General features: G+C 33.9%; 2 protein-coding genes across 2 annotated transcripts in view; one reads left to right on the top strand and one right to left on the bottom strand.

Annotated features, from left to right (window-relative positions):
• The first annotated feature begins 1421 nt into the window (after window positions 1–1421).
• Window positions 1422–18814, top strand: part of Adsl (adenylosuccinate lyase) — a 49889-nt gene continuing 32496 nt past the window's right edge. Inside the window, exon 1 of the mRNA XM_089734379.1 lies at window positions 1422–1725. Coding sequence (XP_089590505.1) covers window positions 1558–1725 — 168 coding nt within the window. The 5' untranslated portion in view covers window positions 1422–1557. The remainder of the gene's footprint in view (window positions 1726–18814) is intronic.
• Ssk (smooth septate junction protein snakeskin) overlaps window positions 5132–18814 on the bottom strand; it is a 41919-nt gene continuing 28236 nt past the window's right edge. The window contains exons 6-9 of the mRNA XM_028177512.2: window positions 17653–17823; window positions 13942–14047; window positions 9982–10113; window positions 5132–8486 (exon numbers count right to left, since the gene is read on the bottom strand). Coding sequence (XP_028033313.2) covers window positions 8341–8486; window positions 9982–10113; window positions 13942–14047; window positions 17653–17823 — 555 coding nt within the window. The 3' untranslated portion in view covers window positions 5132–8340. The remainder of the gene's footprint in view (window positions 8487–9981; window positions 10114–13941; window positions 14048–17652; window positions 17824–18814) is intronic.

Raw genomic sequence — 18814 nt, forward strand, 5'->3', positions numbered from 1 at the left:
GTTGTTAGGTCTCCGGAGGCGCTCGGGCAGTTGTTATCAAATCCCACCCCTCCTGGCTGAGCCTTTGGTCGCCCACCTGTCCTGGTGAAACTGGAAAGGCCTTCGGGCCTCCAGTAATCTTTCAATCATAAAAAAAAAACATTATGTTTGAAGGATTGCTTTCCAGTTTCACCAGGACAGATAGAGGAGCAAAGGCTCAGCCAGGAAGGGTACATAACTTGGTACAGTTGTCGATGGCACTAAATGTAAGCTTTCGGATTATACAGATTATACTACCATTACCTTACGATAGGTTGCGACTAATGAGTGCGTAGTGCGAGCGAGTCTGAGTCTCACTAGTTGCCTGAAATGAATAAATAACCTGATCTATACTATGATTGGTAAGTACGTGAAAACCGGAAAAATAATTTAGTAGCATGTGTCTCATGCTATCTATATTACTTTATTTTCAATTTAATAGTTTGCTGCATTCGAAGGCAGAGCGCATTGTATACAGCCCCACACCCCCGATCACCCTCTTACCAAACTATTACCTGGGCCAGGAAGGTGAAGTACCTGGGAGTCACCCTGGATGCATCTATGACATTCCGCCCGCATATTAAAACAGTCCGCGATCGTGCCGCGTTTATTCTCGGCAGACTTTACCGTCGTCGCCCTAGACACGTCCTTACGGATCCATCAGATCCAATAACTCTTGCCTCTACTCATATTTGTATGGAATGGGATCGTTTGCCTACTTTGCCGCTAAGGGTGCTGTTCCAACTGCCTAGAAAATAAGGCTAACTTTTACGCTATCGAGAACGTTAAAAAACTCGCACTAAGCACACTGATGGATCCACCCGATTCACTCTCGCTGTTGACGGACGTTACTAGTTCTAACGTTAGCACCAGCAAGAGCGCAGGTCACCGCATTCGACAGAGCTCGTGAAAGACTTAACTTTAACCCACAGTAACAGCTTCCTTGGTGTCTCGTCGGATCTTAGTTAGCTATGATTCAGATTTGATGGCAAATGCATTAGTGACGCAGCTGTCTTTTAGCTAATAAGGATCTTTCGTCATCATCACCCGACCTAATAAAACTGAGAAGCACCCATGGTAATAAACGATACCACCATGCAGAAAAATTTAAGATTTTGAATGATGCAACATTTACTTACTGATATTAATAACGCTATTTTACTGATTGATATTGTTGCTAAGGAATTCAACTTTAACAAAAAGGTCTAACCAAAAAAAAACAAAAACAAATCTCAATGTACATTTAACAGTCAGTGGTAAACACCAGATTTTAAGTCCTTTCTAGTTCAAGGTCGGAAATAATTGTATGTAAATTAAATACAACAGTACGGTTTTGTTACAAGTTTTATTATTACATCACTAATTGTAGGAATAACAACTAGTAGCAAGCGATAACCTTGTTATCACTGATGTTGAAATTTCGCGCCCAACGAAGATCGTTTGTTCTTAGGTTATGTGGCTCAGTATTCCGTCAGCTGTCAACTTGTTTGTAGTATTTAAAGGACTTTATCGTAAAATTTGTGAAATAAACTCGATAAAATGACCACAATTGACGCCCCTGTTGAATTGCAAAATACCGAATACTGTAATTACCGGTCACCTTTGAGTACACGATATGCCTCCAAAGAAATGCAGTACAATTTCAGTGACCAAAAGAAATTTTCGACTTGGCGTAAACTCTGGATTTATTTGGCTAAAGCTGAAAAGGTAAGATTAGTTTCATATAATCCTAATTACAAGTTAAAATTGAATACGTGGTGCGATACCTCAATACATTAAGATAGTTTTATTGTTTAATTATTCTATTGTTCTCAAGAAGCTGTCAGGTTCAGTATTAAATTCAGAATTGCAAAGGTTATGTGCATAGAATATCAGAATTTTTATCATATTTTTTCAGTATTTAAGATAATAATAATTTGTGTAAAATTCATCGATCTTTTAAATGTAAATAAATTTCTTTAATCTGTCGTAAATCGTGGAATTGTGGATTGAAACGTATGACAGATGTCAGAGCGACGGTTCTAGAGTAGGGACGATGTCGAAAATCGATTTTGCGGTTAGTAACCAATTATTCCAATTGAAATCGTTCAATCAACTCGAAATACTTATTGCAATCATCAATAGCGATTGTTCCAGCCTCCTAACACCTTGACGATTCACTGTGCTCGGCTTTCGACTAAGAAACTGGTAAGGGCCGTAAGCATACAACAAGCAATCATATTCTTATCAGTGTCGCTTTCAAATGCAGAAAATGAAAATCAACCCCACTAAAATCATGTTTCCCAGCTTTTGTGACGTTGCTGGTCGAATTGACGTTGACCATACTAACTAATGCAATATTTCGTGTCCAGTTATTGGGAAACGTACGAGGCTATCATTATTACCTTTCTATCGTTATCATTTTCGCTCACAGACTATGGAACAGGAATGACGAAAAAAGATTCAAGCCGAGCGTACGATATTCTGAGTCCATTCCAACAAAGAGCTAAATCTACCAACAAGGACAAAGCGTTATTTAGGATAAAATATTAAAGACACGTCCGTATCGCATAGTAAACTTTTTGTGTTTTTCATTTTGTTGTATCTTGTTAATCATATTTTTATATCGATTTTTTCTTGTTAATCTAGCTTTGTTTCATTCTTGTTTATTATTATGCAATTTGTTTCCATTCTGCTACTTCAACGTTATATAGAATAATTATCTGGCGTTTACTACATTAAAATGAACCGTTCAAAAACTTTGAAGTAGAGTATATTAAAAATCATAGCATGGCTTAAGGTTTTTTGGAACATTCCAAAGTAGAATATTACAGAGTGCTGACAGAAGCGTGTCGTGTCATAATTCATCATCTATCTATATAATATATAAAAATGAATTGCTGCTCGTTAGTTTCGCTAAAACTCGAGAACGGTTGGACCGATTTGGCTTATTTTGGTCTTGAATTAATTGTGAAAGTCCAGAGAACGTTTTAAAAGGTAGATAAATATGAAAATGCTCGGAATTCAATAAAAATAACAATTTTGTTTTTCCTTTGATGTGTCCCTTCCGTTGGACAGGTTTCTTTTGTTTGTTTTAAGTTTATTTTATACTAGCGACCCGCCCTCGCTTCGCTTCGGAAACATTAAAACACACATGAAACCAAAAAAATAAAATAAAAAAAAGTAGCCTATGTTCATCAGGGACAATGTCGGCTTCTAATAGAAAAATAATTTTTCAAATCGGTCCAGTAGTTTCGGAGCCTATTCGAAACAAACAAACAAACAAATCTTTCCTCTTTATAATATTTATTTTATACAAAAGCTTAGGTCTCTTATTTATCGATTGAAGCACTACGAATTCTGCCGGGTCAGCTAGTATAATCATATATATAAAAATGAATTGCTGTTCGTTAGTCTCGCTAAAACTCGAGAACGGCTGGACCGATTTGGCTAATTTTGGTCTTGAATTATTTGTGAAAGTCCAGAGAAGGTTTTAAAAGGTAGATAAATATGAAAATGCTCGGAATTAAATAAAAATAAAATTTAGTTTTTCCTTTGATGTGTCCCCTCCCCTGGACGGGTTTCTTTTGTTTGTTTTAAGTTTATTTTATACAAAAGCTTAGGTCTTTTATTTATCGATTAAAGCACTACGAACTCTGCCGGGTCAGCTAGTATCATATAAAATCTGATTGCTCAGTGCCACATTATTAGTTTAATAAAACACACATTCTTTTTTTTATATTTTTATTTAAATTTAAACGATTACACAAAATATACATGGTAGGTAAATAAGTATAAACGGTTATCATATTATATAGTATAAGTTTTAATCTTGAATATAAAATTTAATATTATAAATCTGTTTTATAAATAAAGAATTGCGAGACATTTTCAATTTAAATAAAAACCGGCCCTAGATTCAGAGCTTTTAGTCGATGCGTCCTGTTCAATTACAGAAGTACCTGTTATTTATTTTCAAATGTTTTCACGTTGATTTTCGAAAACATGGTTTTTAAGGTAACATTAGCGCCGGATCTATGATTGCTATAATGATTATTTATTAATTAACTACATGCTATTTTATGTAATATGTTATGCTATATTTATTAACCTACAAGCTATAAACTAACAGTATAACGATGATGATGTTTTTATTGTTACATTTACGAAGCTAAAAATTACGTTTTTATGTTATCTTTCCGTTGCGACATACGAATTACATTTTAGAACGAATAAAATTTCAATAAAAAAAAATTTATATAAATGACATTAAGAATAAGGAAAAAATGAAAATTTTATTTGAAGATAAACCTAAAAGCTACTACTAAAATGAATCAGAACATATCAGTGTAGTAAGAGAAGTATGCTAGAGATGTTATGTACTGCAAAATTCTACAATCGTTTTATAAATGGAGTTTCGTAGTAATCGTTGTTCTGATAAATTGAAAAGCATTGCTCATCACTAGTGCTAATGCATAGTTTCATATAATACGCGGTAATCTGTAAGAGGAAACCGATCATTTTTATTTATGTATCTAACTATTTGAAAACGATCAAATATAATATTTAATAAACGATCATAAAAGCTACATGTACACACATCCCTGATTGAAAGAAAAGATAGAAAAGTAACTTAACTACAACTGGACGGATACTGATTACTGCTTTGGTTCTCCCTTTATACATTTATAATTTTACTTATGTAATATTAATTAAATATTTTTAAACTTAGATTACGATTAAAACATAATTCCATTTCATAATTCCTGTGCCTCTTGCTCGTTCACAAAAAAAAAACGAGTAAAAAAATCGTAAATCAGTTACAACTTCGATTTTGCTTTATTTACTTTTTAAATATTGTCCCTAATAAGTATTAATACAAATTTTGATATACACGAATAGCATCAATTTTTAACTTATATAACGACGGATTTCCGAAACTATTGTTGTTTGTTTGTCATTATTTTGAATATTGAAATGCCTAATCTCTTTGCTTCCAAAATGGAATAGTGATACCAGCCAGCACAGGTCATACTATATTATATTTATAGATAACGGAATGTTCCAGTAATGCTTTAATTGCGATGAATAATTAAAATACTATACATTTCTGCATCCTAAGATTAAAATAACCGATATTTATTTAGAATACATGCACCTTAAATACTTACGAGCTAAATATGATTTAATCTGAGAATGTATTCAAATTATGACAAAACAATAATTTTAGCGCCAAATCGCACTTGACATTTGTCTGTTACAAACGATTGAGTTCAACGTATCTAATTTGTCTCATGTAAAACGATTTTGTTTTTACTATTTTCATATTCGCGATCTTGTAATTGGAAAGATTCAATTGAATAAAACCAAAACATGTAATATTAAAATTTAAAATAACCCTATACACATCGTCCGTGTGTCCCTTAAGATTTTAATTTGGTTTACTTTAATTATATTCCGAATGGATTGTGGTTTTGCTCATAGTAAAATAAAGTTAACTAAACATTGTGACCTGTAAGACAACCTAGTTATTGTTGTATTAAAAAAAACTTAATTTAAGAAGATATTAAAACAAAATACGAAGTGGTAGTATCATTGGCTAAAAAGAGCCGTGTAAATACTATATATAAAGCCACCATAGAAAAATACAAAAAAGAAATAATGATAAGCAATGAAAATAGCTGCCCTTTTTGCTGCTGCCTATTACCTCTTCTAAAAAGAGGACCATTATTAAAATGGCTTAAATATATGAAAATTTCAATTAATTTAAACCTAGACCATTTTTTTTATTGCTTAGATGGGTGGACGAGCTCATAGCCCACCTGGTGCTAACTGGTCACTGGTGCCCATAGACATAAGTTCTAAGGTCTGAGTATGGTTACACCGGCTGCCCCATCCTTCAAACCGAAACGCATTACTGCTTCACGACAGAAATAGGCGGGGTGTTGGTACCTACCCGTGCGGACTCACAAGAGGTCCTACCACCAGTGAACAAGAGGTCCTACCACCAGTAAAAATGATGTCTATAGCTACCATTTCAGTAATGACATATTCATGCTGCATATTCATTATAAGTATTTATCAAAACACATGAGTTTGGTTAAATTTCAACAGAAATAAAAGGTACGGTCACGGTCAAATTACGTTTCTTGGTTTAGCCAACCTAGCTAAGTTTCATTCTTTATAAAAATAGCTGTGTATAGCCGCGTCAAACTGCCATTTTAGAGCACAAAGTGAAAAATAGTTTAATTTGTCTCATTATACGATTGTTGTGAATCGATCACTTTGAAAATCTACATTGAAACTTATTGGTTAAGTATTTATGAAAAAAAATCGCCTAGTAAGGCTAATTTTTTTTTTTAGTAACCTGTGAAACAATTTTTAACTTAAAAAGAATGGAAACTTTAGGTTTATTTTGTTTGCGTCGTATATAAATACTTAGTTTTTTTTAATCATAAATAGGCAATCACTAAATGAATTTAAAAATAAAATGTAGCTGAAATCAAAACAGAAACGAGATGCCGAATTTAGAAACAAAATATAGCAGCTAAATTTATAAATAGAAAATAGCTGCTGAATTTTAAAATAAAATGTATCTGCTGATTTTAAAAAATAAAATGTAGCCACTAAATTTAAAAAAATGTAGTTAAAAAAATATAGATGCCGAATCTAAATTCTAAAAATAAACTATAGCTGTTAAGTTTATAATGAAAACGTAGCTGCTAAATTTAAAAAAAATGTAGCCCCGAAATTGAATCAAAAATGTAGACGCTGAATTTAGAAATAAAAATAGCTGCTAAATGTATATCTAAAATATAGCTGCTGAATTGAAAAATACAAATGTACCTACTTAATTTATAAAAAAAAATAGCTGCTGAATTTAAAAATGAAATGTAACTGCTGAATTTAAAACTAAAATATAACTGCTGAATTTAAAAATAAAATGCAGTCGCTGATATTTGAAATAAAAGGTAGCTAGCTGCCTAATTTAAAAATAAAATATAGCTGCTAAATTTATATGTAAAATATATCTGCAGAATTTAAAACTAAAATTCAGATACCAAATTCAATGTTAAAATGTAGATGCCGAAATTAAAAATTAAATGTAGCCGCGGATTTTTTTTAAAAATATAGCTGTCGAATTTAACAATAAAATGTAGCTACTGAATTCTACAATAAAATGTAACTGCCGTATTTTTAAATAAAATATCGCTGCTATATTTTGACCTGTAATAAAATGTAGCTGCGGATTTTTTTTTTAAATATAGCTGCCGAATTTAGAAATAAAATGTAGCTGCCGAATTCTAAAATAAAACGTAACTGCCAAATTTTGAAATAAAATATAGCTAAAATATAGTTATAGAACTATAATAAAATGTAGATGCATATTTTTTTTTAAATATAGCTGTCGAACTTAGCAATAAAATGTAGCTGCTGAATTCTAAAATAAAATTTAACTGCCCAATTTTTAAATAAAGTATAGCCGCTATATTTATAACTATACTAAAATGTAGCTGCGGATTTTTTTTTAAAATATAGCTGCCGAATTTAACAATAAAATGTAGCTGCTGAATTCTAAAATAAAATTTAACTGCCGAATTTTTAAATAAAATATAGCTGCTATATTTATAACTACATATAATGAAATGTATCTACAGATTTTTTTTAAAATATAGCTGCCGTATTTAGCAATAAAATGTAGCTGCCGAATTACCGAATAATAACGTCGTTAAAAGTTATTGTCATTTTAAATTCCGAAGTGTAGAAAAATACTTGACGTAACAAAACTTGACAACAATGACAGTTGTCAAAATGTCACCCAAAAAATGTCCCCCAGTTATAATTTGAATAGCTACATCTGTGGGCAACTTCAATTTAAGTATGTTAACAATTTAATCTACGTACCTATACTAAATTAAATAGATTAATAGATAATAGATTAATAATAATTTAATCATTCTAATTTTAAAACATTAATGCATAAATAATACAAATAATGCAGTACCCATTACATACTTACCTTAAAAGGTAACATCTCTATCCTAAAACCACGAATGTGAGATGCAGCACAAATCGTTTTACAAGAGACAAGAACTATTTTATTGAATGCCATTATTTAAAGTAACTCTACGTTCAATAAAAAAATAAGGATATACCTATCGAAAAATATATTAAAGTATACAAAATATAATTTACTCAATAATTAATAAAGCAAACGACTATTTTAAAATATAAGAAAATGAAACTATGGAAATCTCTTTAAGATAATTTTACGGATAAGATAGGCAAAAGATTTAACAATCATTCGGTCTTAAAAATTAGTTAACTGTTCGTGAAATCAGTTCAATAGTCGGCTTCCTTTCTGAAAGTTAATACAGCGTGGATGATGAAAACGAGCACGTTGATGACAGCAAACACTCCAGAGGAGATTAGGAGGTCGTAAGTCTGTTTGTTCGGACGTAGGTTCGCGTAGTAAGATTTGTGCCAGTCTGTAAAAAAAATATTCTCATAACACGCTCGTCCGAAACTAGTTCGCTGCGACGATTATTATATTAATATATTACTTAATAGTACAGATCATTTGTTGAAATCCAGAATTCATAAAAACATATTTTAACCGGTTTTCCAGAGTTTTGACATAACACATTATACTGAGACCTTAGAACTAATATCTCAAGGTGGGTGGCAGTATTTACTTTGTAGATTTCTATGGGCTCCGGTAACCACTTAACACCAGGTGGGCTGTGAGATCGTTCACCCACTTATGCAATAAAAAAAAGTAATAAGACTACTTTTACAATCTATTCTCGCATTTTTTTAATTATCATTACATTAATTCCGACATTTCAAATAATTGCCTGTTTGACAATGACAATAAAAAACGGGATATCAAACCGTAAAATTAGTTTTAATTATGCTAATAACATTTTTATAAAGTTTCAATCGATTGGGTGAACGACCGCACGAACACATAAGAACAGAAAAAACCCTTAAAAATGTAACGTGAATGCGTTTTTGGAAATTGTACACTTTTAATGCAAAAAGACGATTTATCTGTGCGGTACTTTTCTACCGTGAAGCGTGTGCTCCGGTTTGAAATATATGATACCCGTTATTAATCCCAAATTCGATTTTGTTCCCATCTATCAAAGCAAACCGTCACGCTGTTATTATCCAGTTCTGATTACTCTTTATGACCAGTCGACCCTTGAGCTCGTCTATCATAAAAAAACCTAGCCAAGTTTCGGTTTCTATCCAACAAAAACTGTACTGTTATAAGGCAGCCATTACACGGCAATGTTTAATTAAAAAAAATTGCTTTCTCAATTATAAATACAAGTTCTAAACATCGAACATACAAAACTATTTAGTACCGTAATGGTTCGTGCGAAATTAAAATAACCGGAAGTCTAACACGGTTCCCCATAGACAAAACGTGTTGTTTTTAATGAGCGTAACCGTGGCGCTTTCCTATTTGGATCTCGTGGGCATAGACAATGTGTGCAATATGAATACTTAGATTATTACTACAGTTATTTTCAATAAAATAATTCATTATTAATTTTTCAATTGCAACTAACCGGTATTTAATTTTAGTTATACCTAAATTACAATGCCTCCCGCTAAATCAACATGAGCATCAACAAGGAAAATTCCAGAAAAGTAATTTAGCTGACCTAATTGCTTAGACATCGTATTATGGTATCGCTGCCAGCTTAATAAGCCTAATTATCTTAATGCGTCTGTTTTCATTGCTATAAGTCATCAATCTAGTACCACAACGATGAAAAGCCATTGATGTTTTAAGCAAATACCGAATCCACGCCTCATATCCATATACGGAACAATAAATTCAACCGCAATTCTACTTTACTAGAAGTCCATAGATTTTTGAGCCACTCGTCATGAGTTCTAAGTCTCAAGAACGTCGGTTGCTTCTTGCCAGAAATCGCCCTTGGCAATTCGATGATAATTAATACTCACCGTAGAATATAACCGCGGCGGCTGCCGTGAACATAATGGAGCCAAGTATGGAGAACGCCATGGAAGTCCTCCAGCCGACCGTCTCGCCGAACAAGCGGGCGATTATTAAAACGCTCGTTATTATTATGAAACCTAAAACAAAAAAGGCTGATTCAATGAGAGGTTCATATTTGAAATATCGAAGGCTCATGCCATGCCAGAGTTTGTCAAACTTTTCGAGTTGTGATTGGTTCGCGGCACGTCTGGTTGTTATGAGCAAATGCATTGGGGCCACTTGATGTATGTAATAGAACTAAAGATCGGCTTTTGAGGTGAAGAAGCGACGCCGGGATTATTCCATCTTTCACATCCCACCTCGGCTAATTCGACGTACCAGTGGCTTAGTGCGAGTTTTTTAAAGTTCTCGATAGAGAAAAGTTAATTTTGTATGCAGTTGGAACAGCGCCCCTAGCGGCAAACGTAGGCAAACGTTTACCATACAAATTTGAGTTCACTTTTACGCTATCGAAAACGTTAAAAAACTCGCACTAGGCACACAGATATTAAATGTAGTCCACATGGGTGTATCGCATAGACACAACCCACTCAGGATTCTCGCCGGATCTTCTCAGTGGGTCGCGACTCCGATCCGGTGGTAGATTTTGTGAAGCACTGCTCTTGTTAAGCTAGTGTTAGCAAATTCTCTCAGGTTGAGCCCATGAGCTTACCTGACAGTCCACGAGAAGTTGGGAAGCCCTTTAGGCTCCCAACGAATAAGTAAGGAAAAAATACGCAATTTAACTCTCTGTTAAATATTTATAGTTATTTTAATCTGATAAAATATTTATTTCCGGTAAAAGAAATGTTGTTTTAAATGGATCATGTACAATCAAGTTGGTCTTGCTTAAGCGATATCGCGTTAACAAAACGACATTACCCTCAATAAACCAACGTTCGTAACAATTGGAACAGAACCAATGTATTTTCAATAGAATCGAGTATTTTATGAGTGTTACTAGACTTTATATTGTTCTCCATCAGTGGGGGACCGAACGTATTTTGTGACTACTGTATTTAAAACTTTCACAGCGACCCATGTATTTCTGTTAAGTTTTTCAAACAAATTTCAAAGTGTTGAGATGATTATGATTTATATGAACTAAAGTATACATTGTAGTAAATGTTTCGACGTAATAAACTCATTTGGACTCGTTATTAGAGACAAAAAATTACATGCCATGACTTACCATGCCAATGACATGACAATAATTTAAACAAATTAAGCTAATCTATACAATTACAACAAACACGGAAACGACTCCTTTTAGACAAACAATAGCTTGGGAACAGTTGAAACAGAATCAAACTTAATTTCAGAGCAAGGGCCGAAGTATTATATCTCAAAACTAGCTGACTCGGCAAACATTGTTTTGCCATATATAAGATTTCTAGGGAATTTCTAGTGTAGAAAAAAAAACTAACTTATTGTAAGTGTGTAAGGATGTGGTAAATGAGTGAAAGAGGTATGTAGTGCTGTGAACGATGAGGGAATATATAATAAAAATAACAAAACCTCATTCAACCACATAATAGCTCATTATAAAAAAAAAATATGTCCAAATAAAAAAAAAATGTTAGGGGTGGACAACCCTAATCACTTAGGGATATGAAAAATAGATAGTAGCCGATTCTCAGGCTTACTGAATATGCATAAAAAATTTCATGAGAATCGGTCAAGCGGTTTCGGAGGAGTATGGGAACGAACATTGTGACACGAGAATTTTATATATTAGATGAAGGTTTCTTTGTCTACGAATCGTTTTAAACTTTCACGTCAATTCACATTAAACACATTATTATTTAGAGCCGTAATATTGAGAACTCCTGAAATGTGAAAATCGAAATAAGAACATAATGTGTGTTTTTGTATGCGTTTTTAAAGCACTCCGCGGATTTTTACTGGTGGTAGGACCTCTTGAGAGTCCGCGCGGGTAGGTACCACCACTCTGCTTATTTCTGCCGTGAAGAAGTAATGCGTTTCGGTTTGAAGGGTGGGGCAGCCGTTGTAACTATACCTGAGACCTTATGTCTCAAGGTGGGTGGCTTATTTACGTTGTAGATGTCTATGAGCTCCAGTAACTATTTAACACCAGGTGGGCTGTGAGCTCGTCCACACATCTAAGCAATAAAAAAAAATTATACAATAACCAATAAAAACACAAATCGAAACAATAAAATCGATAACAAACAGGGAAATGCGATAATTCAAGTAAAACTGACCGTTCCGTAAGTGGTGTGCCGATTTTACTTTCACACAGTACAACGGAATCGATTTTCCGGAAATTAACGAATGAAACCGCAGAATCGATTATTGGCTTAGTGTCAATGACACTACGCGATAATCGTTATGCAAACGTTGCATAATCATACTTTTTATATATTTAGGTACGTTATTTTAAGAAACATTGACGTTAATTACATTGTTTTGACAGAAACAGAAGTTCTCAATCTGTTTTTAGTGTAAATCTTCCCGTTTTGAATAGATGCTCAATAATGTAAAGCCATTTTTTTAAACCGTGACTTGATTGACTTCTACATATACCTAAATATTTTCTTAAATTCACCCTTCAAAACGGAATGTACTCGTATAGTTCGCTCTAGATATAAGGCCAGTCGTTCTTCAATCAAAATCTTAATGTAAATATTTCATTAATCACCATTGGTAAATATCGATTTTGTATTTAATTCTCTTCTCGAAATCTGGACATATACTATATTAGATTAATTACTTAAAGAAATCTCATCCTAAAATTGTCCCATACACAAATATATGAATTTTATGAATTTTCATTTACCAAATACAGATTGGCAATTTGTTTCTTGGAATCATGGAAATTTAACTATTGCTGCTATTTCTTGGGTTACTCAATAAATAAGATTCGATTACAAAAAAAAAACCTTTTTTTAACTCAAATAAAACGACTTAGCTTATTTAGAATCGATCAGCCGTGAAGCACCAGATAAAATTTTACGAGCAATTGCGTTAAATTGAATGATTAGAACAGAAACTATAGTCACAATCAGGTCAGGGTTTCAACAAAGATTTTATTATTCAGTTTTGTTAGTTTCCAAACAATGTCTCCTTATATTGGAGCTACATCGCAAAAAAAGCAAAACTTTACAATAGTTCGTTATCGTAGATTAACTAATCAAGTCTTTTTAATATTGGTTACTAAAAGTTCAAAAAATAGTGGTAATCCACGCATGCCATAAACAATGTTAATAAATTGCTGGCAGTTGATATTCTAAGGAAAGGCCGCTTCGATTTAAAAAAAAATCGGCCGGCTATGCGTACAAGTGACTATATCTAGTAATATTTAAACCCAAATCCATCTAGACCCAATTAACACGAAAAATGACGCAATGAACAACACACAAAAATTCTGACAGTAATCTAAGGAAGAGTGACCCCAAGGAATAAGCCAGGGAGAAACTGTCAACAAAATTTCACATATCCCGTAATATAAAAGAGAATTTTGGAGCAACTGAGTATATCTTGAAATAAGCCTTTAAACATGCCATAAGGTGCGAAAAACATTGAAATCATTTCCTTTGGGATACCGATAGTCACGCCATTGTATACGTTCACTTACCTCAAACTATTACATCATGGTGTTAATGTGAACCAAACAAGGGTGATAATGCGAAACGTCCGCCGATACTTTTAACTATAGGAAGTCATGAGACTTTACTTTAAAGTAGAAAATCGCATGACAAATTAAAAAAAAATCTCTGATCTATTATTTTTTTGTAACACAACGACCCACCAGTTTTGTACGGCGGTGGCAAGATGGCGCCGTGCCACGGAATCATCGTACATCAGGCGTCTGTTGTGATCAGACGAATCTGCGACCTGTTCTGTTGTTATTGGGGTGTCCACATGAATGTCATGAATGTAGTAATCAAATAATATGTACTTACTCGAATAAGCGGAGTATATGAGCGCGATGTGACGCAGATCAGATTGGACCACATGCTGAGAGTACAGAGGGCTCACTATCAGACCGATCGCGATAATGGCGATTATCTGAAACAAACATCTCGATTTAAACGCGTTGTTCATTGTGAAGATTTCAAAGTTGGATGTAAATGTAGAACGACAAAAGTAAGTAAAGAAAAGGTTGGTTTAAAAAAATGTATTTATCTATTTCCCTTGAAATATATATTATGAAGAATGAAGATATAACCCAAGGAGGGTTGACTCATGCTAAATCCCTATGCAGCATGATGAAGGTTAGGCTAAAAAGAAGAAGCTTTACGCCCCTTAAAAACGAATTCTAGTGGGAAAGTATATCAGAACCTTCCAGAATTTTCATCTGTATAATTTATATCGCCTTTGCTCTCGAATAATTGAATTATCCATAAGGACCTATCCAAATAGGCTATCTTAAAAAAAGGCTTTAGTGTATTTATCTTCTTCCGTTCGCGTATTTTGAAATCATCTTAGGTCTGGAAGATTAAGATCTCTGGTGTACTGGTATCCATCGTGGCGACTATAGGCTAGTGTTCAAATCTCGCACGAAGGCACTATTTTTTTGTAGCTTACCCAGTTTCACGACTGACTTTCACGATGAACGAATAATATCGTGTAATAAAAGTCAAACCCGAAAAGAAAATTGTGTAATGATTATACAATTGGGACACAGATAGACCTTTCAAGATGGCTGGCTGCATTCACGTCGTAATGCATATGTGCTCTGGTAACCGCTTAACACAAGGTGGATCGTTAACTTATTCACCTGTCTAAGCAACAAGAAAAAAGCATAGCTTTATTTTTTTCATTGTCCCGATATATAAATTCAGTTAAATGTTTTTTATACGATCATACGGTGTTTTCGATCCGAGAATTTAATCAAACTATAGTAAGTATACAATTAATTTAAATCACTAGTCAAGATCTCATCAGTTCATATAAATTTACCTGTCCAAGTACGTAAGTACGATATTTAGATCTTAATCAACGAACGAATTGATTAAGAACAAAAAACAAAAAAAAGAAGCAATCAAAATTTTTCTATCAACGACTGTTCAAACGAAACGTGATGGACGAACAATACGCCAGCAAATTTTAAACGGAGATATCAATTCGACATAAAATAAAATAAAAATACGTCACGTAATTGGAAAAAAACTGTAAAGATAAGTGAAAGTGCGGGTGGGTGACCCATAAGTCTTTTCTCCTTTTATGAGCAGTTATTAGGTATAGTGAGTATGCGGTAAATAGTTTTCCAATTGCTCAGCGACTTTGCGTGGTTTTTTTTATAAACTTTCACATCGACTTTTGCGGCAAAACGATTCAATGCCGTCAATCCGTGGTTGGTTTAATAACATGTTTATATTGTTGATAATTTATAATCTTTCCAACGATGATAGACATTTGATTAGAAAATTGGATGCTTTTCTATAAATTATTGCATATCATTGAGTTTAGTGCAAGTCGTTAAGTCAAGTCGTTATTACTAGTTTTAAGATACTCCTGTAAAAAACTCTCCACGAGACAGGCAGTGCCTAACACCTAGTGTGGAGAGTTTTTAGCAAACTGTTATGTGTAAATGTTTTCAAGGTTAATAAATAAATAAATAAAAAACTTTCATACGTGCTTATTTACTATTTTATGAATAACTAGCGACCCGCCCTCGCTTTGCTTCGGAAACATTAAAACAGACATGAAACCAAAAAAAAAAATTAAAAAAAAAATAAAAAAAAGTAGCCTATGTTCATCAGGGACAATGTCGGCTTCTAATGGAAAAAGAATTTTTCAAATCGGTCCAGTAGTTTCGGAGCCTATTCGAAACAAACAAACAAACAAATCTTTCCTCTTTATAATATTAGTATAGATATAGATGAAAAGTAATTTTACGGTTTAGCCTCGAGTTTAACCCGTCAGCGACTACGAAAATTGTACTCGAAAGTTAAGAAATAATAAAATGAAAATGAAAAATCACACAAAATACTATTGTTTTTATATTCGAAATATTTTTAAGATTCCGTCTATCGAATTGTTTTTTAATAAAACTTTAATATCACAATGTTTCAATGACAACTTGTATTGGATTTGTGTATTGGATATAACACGGTGATCATCAATATTACCTGCGTAAAAAATGTTAATAATCTTACGACTTAGAAACGGAGAGCCAAAATAAGTAAATAAACAAAACAAGCAACAATTAGGTAAGATATTAAAAAAAAACAAGTCACAATATAACTTCCTCACTGTACTTTAAAGGCAAGACCCATATATCTAACCTAAACGAATAGCATCAGATTTCGTAATATTTAAGACAATTTGTCAACAACAAAGTAGCAATTCATTATTTTTATACGCACACAACACATATAAACTCTGAAGGTTCTTCTCACAATCTCGAACCATCATAGCAGTGAGTCAAACGTGATCATCATCACAATAAGGCGTTCGATAATTAAGCCTGTGAATAAGGAAGGCTTTAGTTCCAAGGACACAACACAATTATCTCAATTAAAACCTTGTGCCGTCGCAATACGTTCGGTTCTCATAAATTCAACCCTGCGAATTAATAAATAGACTTCTGATTTATTTAACGATTATCGATTAAATGATTGCAGAAGGTTTTATTTGAAAATTTTATTAGTAAGGTTAGTATGGTGTGTCGGGTTATACTCTAATAAAATGCGGGAGAACACGGACCGCCGCAACCTGAGTGGCCCAATTTGAGATAAATTCCTAGTTCTTATTACATTGAAATAACAACCACGCTCCTTCTAGTTCTGCGGATACTTGTATCGTTCTAGAAATTGGTAGCCAATATTATCAGTGGCTTTAATATAATAATATGTCATCAGTATAATTTCCTACAGAAGGATAACAAGGAAATATTTTTAGAAGTAAGAAGTCGTCGCTTCTTTAATGTTAAGACGGCTGGTGTATCCAGCGAAGCAACAGTGCCAATGTTCAAAGTAGTTACCAACTTAAAAAAAAAAAAAACGTACTTAATTGTTCACGAATGAATTCCACGATTAAGGAATAACCCCGTAAAAAAAAAATTATTTGTATAATCTCTCTAGACCTCAACCCTCAAGATATGAGGCGACATTCACGTCGCGATTTTTATGAGCTCCACTGACCACAATACCAGACGGAACTCAGCCGATTCGTTCATAGTCGAACAGATAATTGTGACGACGCACATTTAGTTTGTAAAATGCGCCTTAAATTGATTCGTAAGACGTCCGGTGCATTCGCATCTAGCAACCGTGTTCGAATCCCGTAGGCGGGTACCAATTTTTCTAATGAAATACGTACTTAACAAATGTTCACGATTGACTTCCACGGTGAAGGAATAACATCGTGTAATAAAAATCGAACCCGCAAAATTATAATTTGCGTAATTACTGGTGGTAGGACCTCTTGTGAGTCTGCACGGGTAGGTACCACCGCCCTGCCTATCTCTGCCGTGAAGCAGTAATGCGTTTCAGTTTGAAGGGTGTGGCAGCCGTTGTAACTATACTTGACACCTTAGAACTTATATCTCAAGGTGGGTGGCGCATTTACGTTGTAGATGTCTATGGGCTCCAGTAACCACTTAACACCAGGTAGGCTGTGAGCTCGTCCACCCATCTAAGCAATAAAAAAATATAGATTCCACTTACCAGTTCAATAATCCTGAGTCCCATGCACCAGTACTGCTTGAGTGCGGTAGCGGCGCGGCTGTCACGGTCGCTTGCGCCTCCATCCTCGCCCTTCTTCGCCTGGGCCTCCACCTCCCTGTCTCCGGCTGTCATGGCCCACACTACACGAGCTCCGCCGCCGTACTCCGGAACCTGGATAACAACAAATGGCTTTACTTAGAAACAGGAGAATTGAGAAGAAAACACAACTTAACCTACGCATTGAATCCACTAAGAAATTTTAATATATTTTGGTTTTTGTTTTCCTATTTATTCACTGGTAACCCTAGGGACTATTCCAAATTCTCGCGGACGGGTAGGTGAGCTCACTGACTGAACCTGAGAGAATTTGCTAACAATAGCCCTAGCAAGAGCAGTGCTTCGCAGGATCTATTACCGGATCGGAATCGCGGCCCACTGAGAAGATCCGGCGAGAAACTCAGTCGGCTGTGTCTATGGGACCGCCATAGGAACACTTAATAATTAAATTATAACATCTCCAGCATTTCAACGGAATATTGATATGGCTATCCGAAAAACCACCTAAATGACTTTAATATATAAACCAAGTTTGCTTTTACGTCATCCTCAACATTCGTGAATATATGCCTATTCCTATTATTATTCCTATTCCTAATATTCGATGCCTACATGTTCATAGACTTAAGAATAAGGGCCTGACTCGTATAAGTTACACGTAATTCTAAAGTTAATAATTGATTTAACAAATAACTCGGTGAATAATCTATTAACGAAAGGGCTTACATTCATTAAAGCAATCATTGTCAAACAAAGTATTAGTAATATACGTAATACAAAACTTTAACAAAAAAATAAGGAAATCGGGTTGAAAATATTAAAAATAAGGATATTAGCGATGTATGTACTCTGTATGCAATATATAATATGCATTACCATGGATGACACAAAAAGAACTGGTCAAATCTTGATAAAATTTAAATGGGACACATGATAAACACCGACTTTCAAATAAAACAAAATAAAATCATCAAAATCGGTTCACCTAGAAAAAAGTTCTATTACAACACATATAAATAAAATACAATCGAACAATTGAGAACCTCTTCCTGTTTTTTTGGTCGGCTTAAAAAGACATGGCCCGTGATTATACTTTTTCGGTAGC

Source organism: Bombyx mandarina, chromosome 17 (assembly GCF_030267445.1).
Source record: "Bombyx mandarina strain Sakado chromosome 17, ASM3026744v2".
NCBI lineage: Eukaryota > Metazoa > Arthropoda > Insecta > Lepidoptera > Bombycidae > Bombyx > Bombyx mandarina.